The 8,626-nt window shown below is 43.3% G+C and overlaps 1 protein-coding gene across 5 annotated transcripts in view; it reads left to right on the top strand.

Annotated features, from left to right (window-relative positions):
* Window positions 1–571: 571 nt before the first annotated feature.
* Window positions 572–8,626, top strand: part of commd1 (copper metabolism (Murr1) domain containing 1) — a 130,151-nt gene continuing 122,096 nt past the window's right edge. For all 5 annotated transcript variants that reach the window (XM_067989535.1, XM_067989534.1, XM_067989537.1 and 2 more), the window contains exon 1: window positions 572–768. In XM_067989535.1, coding sequence (XP_067845636.1) covers window positions 598–768 — 171 coding nt within the window. In that variant the 5' untranslated portion in view covers window positions 572–597. The remainder of the gene's footprint in view (window positions 769–8,626) is intronic.

Below are 8,626 nucleotides of genomic sequence, written 5' to 3'. Positions count from 1 at the left end.
CCCATGAGGACGGCCTCAACCGAGATCTTGGGTTCGTGTCACGCTACACGTAACCCCACCAGCAAGGGGAAAAAAAAGTTATCTGTTTTTAATACAACTGGACATTCTCTCTCTCTGCCTTTCGGGTCTCTTTCTCTCTCTGGCTTTGTAATCTGACCCATTGTGTATTCAGTGTACTGGGATGTACTGTTTTCCGTGGCTAACCTGTCTGAACACCAACGACACCTTTGATTGGTGTGATGGTGTCCCAGCCTAATATAAGATATGCGATTTGAGAACCTTTCACTCACTCACCTGACGAAGGAGATAATCTCCAAAAGCTTGTGATTTTCAAATAAAGCTGTTGGACTATAACCTGGTGTTGTAAGATTCCTTACATTTGTCCACCCCAGTCCATCACCGGCATCTCCACATCGTGGGTTATATTAGAAAGAATACAATGGGTTTGGGAGAGTTATTAACTGGGAAAAGTTTCAGCTATTGTGGCTGCGGTGTCTGTTTTGGGCCAGCAGGGGCGCTGCGGGCGGACCGCGGGAGCCACGTGACGGGCGGCAGGTGAAAGGTCGCGGGGAGGTCAGTGCGTGACGTCAGCGGATCATGGCGGAGCGGGACGGCCGGTCTCTCAGCGGCCTGTTGGGCGGCATCGCGCAGCAAGTTTACTTCCACAACACGGACATCACCGAGCAGCAGCTCAAGCACCAGCTCTTCCCGGACCTGTCCCAGGAAGACTTCCGAGCGTTGCTGGAGAAAATGACAGGGATCCTGCGGGTAGGTGGAGGAGGCGCCGCGCCCCGAGTGACCGGGGCCTAGCTGCCCGCTAACGGGTGTTCACAGTACCTCAGACCGGGCCCCCCCCCTTCCTCCCGGCCCCCCTCCTCCCTCCTCCCGGCCCCCTCGCCACCGGCCACCCCCTCGCCACCGGCCACCCCCTCCTCCCGGCCCCCCGCCCCCCAATAGTGTCGACCTGCACTCATCCAGGAAAGTGGAGAGTATTCCATCACACTCCTGACTTGTGCCTTGTAGATGGTGGAAAGGCTTTGGGGAGTCAGGAGGTGAGTCACTCGCCGCAGAATACCCAGCCTCTGACCTGCTCCCATAGCCACAGTATTTATATGGCTGGTCCAGTTAAGTTTCTGGTCAATGGTGACCCCCAGGATGGCGGTGGGGGATTCAGCGATGGTAATTGTTTTAAATGCATTGCTACACAATGTAAATCTAAACCCACTGCTGTGCTCTCTTCCCCATGGCTTTATATCTTCAAATATTTATCCAGTTTTTCTTCAAAAAATTCTTATTCTTACTCATTCTCAGGATGTGGCCATTGCTGACATTTATTGCCCGTTGCACCATTACACCACTGGGAGTATTCTATAGTCCATCAACTAGTGGGAAGGATATGGAGGAGCAAATTTGAAGGGAAATTACAGAGTGGTGCAAGATCTATAGAGTAGTAATAATGGGGGACTTCAACTATCCTAATATAGACTGGGATAGTAATAGAGTAAGGGACAAAGAGGGGGAGGAATTTCTGGTGTGTTTAGGAGAACTTCCTTGATCAGTATGTTACCAGCCCAACGAGGAAGGAGGCATTGCTGGATCTAGTTCTGGGGAATGAGTGGTACAAGTGTCAGTGGGGTAACATTTAGGGAACAGTGATCATAGTATCATAAGGTTTAGATTAGTTATGGAAAAGGATAAGATGCAATCTAGAGTAAAAATACTTAATTGGAGGAGGGCCAATTTCAGTGGGTTGAGAACAGATCTGGCCCGAGTAAATTGGAATCAAAGATTGGCAGGGAAAACTGTAATCGAACAATGGGCGGCCTTTAAAAAGGAGATAGTTTGGGTACAGTCTAGGTACATTCCCATGATGGGGAAAGTTAGGGCAACTAAAGCCAGAGCTCCCTGAATGATGAAAGAGATAGAGTAGGATGAAGCAGAAAAAGGGGGCGTATGACAGATGTCAGGTTGATAATACAAGTGAGAACCAGGCTGAATATAGAAAGTTCAGAGGGGAAGTGAAAAAGGAAATAACGGGCAGAGAGAGTATGAGAATAGACTGGCGGCCAACATAAAAGGGAATCCACAAGTCTTCTATAGACATGTAAACGGTAAACAGGCAGTCAGAGGAGGGATGGGGCTGATTAGGGACCAAAAAGGAGATGTACTCATGGAGGCAGAGGACATGGCTCAGGTACTAAATGAGTACTTTGCATCTTTGTTTACCAAGGAAGATGATGCTGCCAATGTCACAGTAAAAGGACAAATGTAAGGAATCTTACAAACCAGGTTATAGTCCAACAGTTTTATTTGAAAATCACAAGCTTTCGGAGCTTTCGTCCTTCGTCTGGATAAATCTTTGCCCCTCCATACATTAACACTGATATCAGTATACCCTCCATACATTAACACTGATATCAGTATACCCTCCATACATTAACACTGATATCAGTATACCCTCCATACATTAACACTGATATCAGTATACCCTCCATACATTAACACTGATATCAGTATACCCTCCATACGTTAACACTGATATCAGTATACCCTCCATACGTTAACACTGATATCAGTATACCCTCCATACATTAACACTGATATCAGTATACCCTCCATACGTTAACACTGATATCAGTATACCCTCCATACATTAACACTGATATCAGTATACCCTCCATACATTAACACTGATATCAGTATACCCTCCATACGTTATCATTGGTATCAGTATACCCTCCATACATTAATACTGATATCAGTATACCCTCCATACATTAACACTGATATCAGTATACCCTCCATACATTATCATTGGTATCAGTATACCCTCCATACGTTAACAGTGAGATCAGTATACCTTCCATATATCAACACTGGTATCAGTATACCCTCCATACATTAACACTGTTATCAGTATACCCTCCATACATTAACACTGATATTAGTATACCCTCCATACATTAACACTGTTATCAGTATACCCTCCATACATTAACACTGTTATCAGTATACCCTCCATACGTTAACACTGGTATCAGTATACCCTCCATACATTAACACTGTTATCAGTATACCCTCCATACATTTCTATTGCACCTGACGAAGGACGACAGCTCCGAAAGCTTGTGATTTTCAAATAAAACTGTTGGACTATAACCTGGTGTTGTAAGATTTCTTACATTTGTCCACCCCAGTCCATCACCGGCATCTCCACATCACAGTAAAAGGAGGTAGTTGCGATACTGGATGGGCTAAAAATTGATAAAGAGGAGGTACTAGAAAGGCTGGCTGTATGTAGAGTAGATAAGTCATCCAGTCCGGATGGGATGCATCCTAGGTTGCTGAGGGAAGTATGGGTGGAAATTGCGGAGGTACTGGCCATAATCTTCCAAACATCCTTAGATACGGGGGGTGGTGCCAGAGGACTGGAGGATTGCAAATGTTACGCCCTTGTTCAAAAAAGGGTGTAAGGATAAACCCAGCAACTACAGGCCAGTCAAATTAACCTCAGTGGTGGGGAAGCTTTTAGAAACAATAATCCGGGACAAAATTAATAGTCACTTCGACAAGTGTGGATTAATAAAGGAAAGTCAGCACAATTTGTTAAAGGCAAATCGTGTTTAACTAACTTGATTGAGTTTTTCGATGAGGTAAGAGAGGGTAGATGAGGGCAATGCAGTTGATGTTTATATGGACTTTCAAAAGGTGCCACATAATAGGTATGTCAGCAAAATTGAAGCCCATGGAATAAAAGGGGCAGTGGCAGCATGGAACGAAATTGGCTGGGTGATAGGAAACAGAGAGTAGTGGTGAACGGTTGTTTTTCGGACTGGAGGGCGGTGTACAGTGGTGTTCCCCAGGGGTTGGTACTAGGACTTGATTTTCTTATATTAATGACTTGGACTTGGGTGTATAGGGCACAATTTCAAAATTTGGAGATGGCACAGAACTTAGAAGTGTAGTAAATAGTGAGGAGGATAGTGATAGACTTCAAGAGGATATAGACAGGCTGGTGGAATGGGTGTGCACGTGGCAGGTGAAATCTAACACAGAGAAGTGTGAGGTGATACATTTCGGTAGGAAGAATGAGGAGAGGCGATATAAACTAAATGGTACGATTCTAAAGGAGCAGAGAGACCTCGGGGTATATGTGCTCAAATCTTTGGTGGCTGGACAGAGAAGGCGGTTAAAAAAGCGTATGGGATCCTGGCCTCTTTAAATAGAGGCACAGAGTACAAAAGCAAGGAAATTATGTTGAATCTTTTATAAAACACTGATTTGGCCACAACTGGAGTATTGTGTCCAATTTTGAGCACTGCACTTTAGGAAGGATGTGAAGACCTTAGAGAGGGTGCAGAAAAGATTTACTAGAATGGTTCCAGGGATGAGGGACTTCAGTTACGTGGATAGACTGGAGAAGCTGGGGTTGTTCTCCTTGGAGCAGAGGAGATTTGACACAAGTGTTCAAAATCATGAAGGGTTTAGATCAAGTGAATAAAGAGAAACTGTTCCCATTGGCGGAAGGGTCGAGAACAAGAGGACGCAGATTTAAGGTGATTGGCAAAAGAACCAAAGGCGACATGAGGAAAACTTTTTACGCAGCGAGTAATTATGATCTAGAATATGCTGCATGAAAGGGTGGTGGAAGCAGATTCAGCCGTGGCTTTCAAAAAGGAACTGGATAAATACTTGAAGGGGAAAAAAATTGCAGGGCTACGGGGAAAGAGCGGGGGAATAGGACTAACTGGATAGCTCTTACAAAGATCTGGCATGAGCTCGATGGGCCAAATGGCCTCCCTCTGTGCTGTTACCATTTAATGATTCTATCCCTCGTGCCCTGAGAAGGTGTTGGTGAGCCTTCTGTTTGAACTACTTGTAGCAGTTCGGTACAACTGAGTGGCTTGCTAGGCCACTTCAGAGGGCAGTTAAGAGTCAACCATGTTGATGTGGGACTGGAGTTGTAAATATGCCAGTCTGAGTAAGGGCGGCTGGTTTCCTTCCCTAAAGGACATTAGTGAACCAGTTGGGTTTTTACAACAATCCGATATCTATACGGTCACTTTTACTGATAACCAGCTTTTTATTTCCAAATTTTTAAACTGAATTTAAATTCTCAAACTGCCATGGTAGGATTATAATTTTTGTTCTCTGGATTATTAGTCAAGCCTGGGGATGGACCACTAATCCAGTAACGTAACCATTAGTTTATCCAATTCCTTTTTGAAAGCCACGATCGAACCTTCAGGCAGTGCATTCCAGATCATAACAACTCGCTGCGTAAAAAGTTTTCCTCATGTCGCCGTAGCTACTATACCCATAAAGATGCAATGGTCTCTGTCTTAGCCACTCGCTCTGGCAACGCATTGCTTGCTCTAATAACCTTTGGCAGAAAGAATTTTTTCTTAATCTCTCTCTTCACTCTTGGTGGTTTTAAATTGATGACCCTTTGTTACTGACTCCTGAAACAGAAGAAATAGTCTTTCCCTCTTCAATCTATAAAACCCATCATAATTTTAAAAACCTCAATTAAATCTCCTCTTAGCCTTCTCTGATTAGGTGGAAATAATCTTAATACCTCAAATCTCTCCTAACAGCTATAGTTTCCCATCCCTGGCATCATTCTGATGAATCTATACTCTGTGTTCCCATTTGTAAAAACCCAAAATTCAATTGGCCTTTTTATGGCTTTATCTACACACTTCTGGAGAATTATGTATTTTAACCCATTGGCCTCTCTATTCGTCCACACCATCAATATCTTTTCATTGAGAATATACTCCCATTCCTTGTGTTTTCTCCCAAAATGTATTACCTCACATTTATCCACATTAAATTGTATCTGCCACTTGTCTGCCCATTCTCTATTCTGTCTGTATTTTCATGAAGTCTTTTACAGTCCTCCTCACTGTTACCAGACTTCCTGTCTGTCAATACATTATCTATCCATGTTGCAACATTTCTTCTGATGCCATACACCCACATTTTTCTAACAAGCCTCTTGTGAAACACCTTATTGAATGTCTTTAGTGTCAGCTTGGCTCAGTGGTAGCATTTTCCCCACTGAATCACAAGGTCATGGGTTCAAAACCCACTTCTGGACTTGAGAACAGAATCCATGCTGGCACTTCGGTGCATTACTGAGGGAGTGCTGCATTGTTGGAAGTGCCATTAAACAGAAACCCTGTCTGCCTGCTTGAGTGGACACAAAATATTTCATGGCATGATTCAAAGAAGAGTAAGTGCTTTGGCACATCCTGAGAGTGTGGAAGATGTTAAGTAAATACAAGTTCTTTCTGTAAAGCCCATATATACTACATCCACTGCATGCCCTTTATCCATCCAATCAGTGACTTCTTCAAAAAAAAACTCTTAAAAGGCAAGCAGTGTTTGACTAATTTAACAAAACCGCACAGGCTGTCCTGGATTAATGTATGCATGTCTAAATGCTTACAAATCTTATCTTGAATTGTGGATTCCAAGAATTTGCCGCCAACGTGCTTTAGATGATCTGGTCAATTGTTACCAGTTTATTTTCCTCTCCCTCCTTGAACATGGGTGTTTCTCTCCAGTTCCACGGCACATTTTGCATATTTAAGGAGGAAGGAAAAGTTTTGTCCAGAGCTGTTGCCATCTCAACAGACTGGTTCATGGCATTAGGTCTGGTTACTTATCCATTCTGAGTTCTATTTATTTTTTCAGATCCAGTTCCCTTTCTACAGTTAATTGTTCCATAATCTCCTCTTGTACGTCTCTGCTCTCACTTCCACTATCATAGTTATTTAATATCTCTGCCATACTGTCATCCGTCACATTTAGACTCCCTCTTTCATCCCTGAGTGGCCTACACTCTAAGTATTCTTTTACTTTTTATATGCTCATTTAAAAACTCTTGCTATTTCCTTTTATGTCATCTATCAGTCTTTTTTCATATTCACTGGAAAGTGGGATTTGACTGGGTAGCTCTTTCTCGACCGGCACAGACACGATGGGCCGAATGGTGACCTGTGCCGTAAATTTTTTGAAGTTTCTGTATTCCTTATTAGCCCTTCTAGCCTTTCTACTCACCTCCCGCCTACACTTTCTATCTCTCATGATTATCTTCAGTATTGTTGGCCCAAACTTTATCATAGGCATCCTTTTCAAGTTTCAGTTCAGTTTTAACCTTTATTTATCTGCAGCACTCAATACTGTGTTGCACCCCCTTTTTGCCTAATAGGAATATATTTATTTTGTACTCTATGCATCTCTTTTTGAGGATTTCTCACTGCTGATCTGTTGACCTGTTTGCTAACTTTTGTGATCAGTTAATTTGGGCCAGATCCCCTTTTATCTCACTGAACTTTACCTTTTCCAGTCCAGTACTCTTATCTTGACTATTTTGTCCTTTTCTATTACATTAGAGTTATACATAGAGTCATAGAGTTATACAGCACGGATAGAGGCCCTTCGGCCCATCGTGTCCGCGCCGGCCATCAGCCCTGTCTACTCTAATCCCATATTCCAGCAATCGAGTGACTCTTACTATGTTGTAGTCATGATTTCCCAATTGTTTTTACACTTTTGCATCAGTTATTTGCCCCATTCCATTACCCAGAACAAAATCAAGCTATGCTCCTTTCCTTGTTGCACGAGAAATGCGTTGATCTAAGAAGCAGTTCTGGATACATTCTTAAAAAAAAATCCCCACTTTGACCATTCGAAGAAAAATAAAATTTTTTAAAAGTTAAATTTCAGCAGCTTTTTTTTTATAACTTCTTTGACACTAACTGCTTTAAAAAGTACTCTTGTAAACAATTTTACAACACCAAGTTATAGTCCAACAATTTTATTTGAAATTCACAAGCTTTCGGAGGCTTCCTCCTTCCTCAGGTGAATGTTGTGGAAATGAAATCCTCGAATCCTTCGCATTTATAAATCACAGAACAATACCTGGTGATTACAGACAGTCTTTCCAACTGCCCGTTGCCACGGCAATCACAGTGTGCAGACAGAGAGGTGTTACCTAAAAGGCCACCGAATATACAAACCACCAAAAAAAAACCAGATAGATAGATAGATAGATAGAGAGAGAGAGAGAGAGAGAGAGACAGAAACAAACACAAACATAGAAAAGACAGCAAATGACCCGTTATATTAAAAACAGATAACATTTGTTCGCTGATGGGGTTACGTGTAGTGTGACATGAACCCAAGATCCCGGTTGAGGCCGTCCTCATGGGTGCGGAACTTGGCTATCAATTTATGCTCGACGATTTTGCGTTGTCGTGTGTCTCGAAGGCCGCCTTGGAGAACGCTTACCCGAAGATCAGTGGCTGAATGTCCATGACTGCTAAAGTGTTCCCCGACTGGGAGAGAACCCTCCTGTTTGGCGATTGTTGCGCGGTGTCCGTTCATCCGTTGTCGCAGCGTCTGCATGGTCTCGCCAATGTACCATGCTCCGGGGCATCCTTTCCTGCAACGTATGAGGTAGACAATGTTGGCCGAGTCACAGGAGTATGAACCGTGCACCTGGTGGGTGGTGTCCTCTCGTGTGATGGTGGTATCTGTGTCGATGATCTGGCATGTCTTGCAGAGGTTACCGTGGCAGGGTTGTGTGGTGTCGTGGGCGCTGTTCTCCTGAAGG

This window comes from Heptranchias perlo, chromosome 8, assembly GCF_035084215.1.
Source record: "Heptranchias perlo isolate sHepPer1 chromosome 8, sHepPer1.hap1, whole genome shotgun sequence".
Classification (NCBI taxonomy): Eukaryota; Metazoa; Chordata; class Chondrichthyes; order Hexanchiformes; family Hexanchidae; genus Heptranchias; species Heptranchias perlo.
Note: the sequence above shows the minus strand (reverse complement) of the source record. Positions and strands in the feature narration are given on the sequence as shown.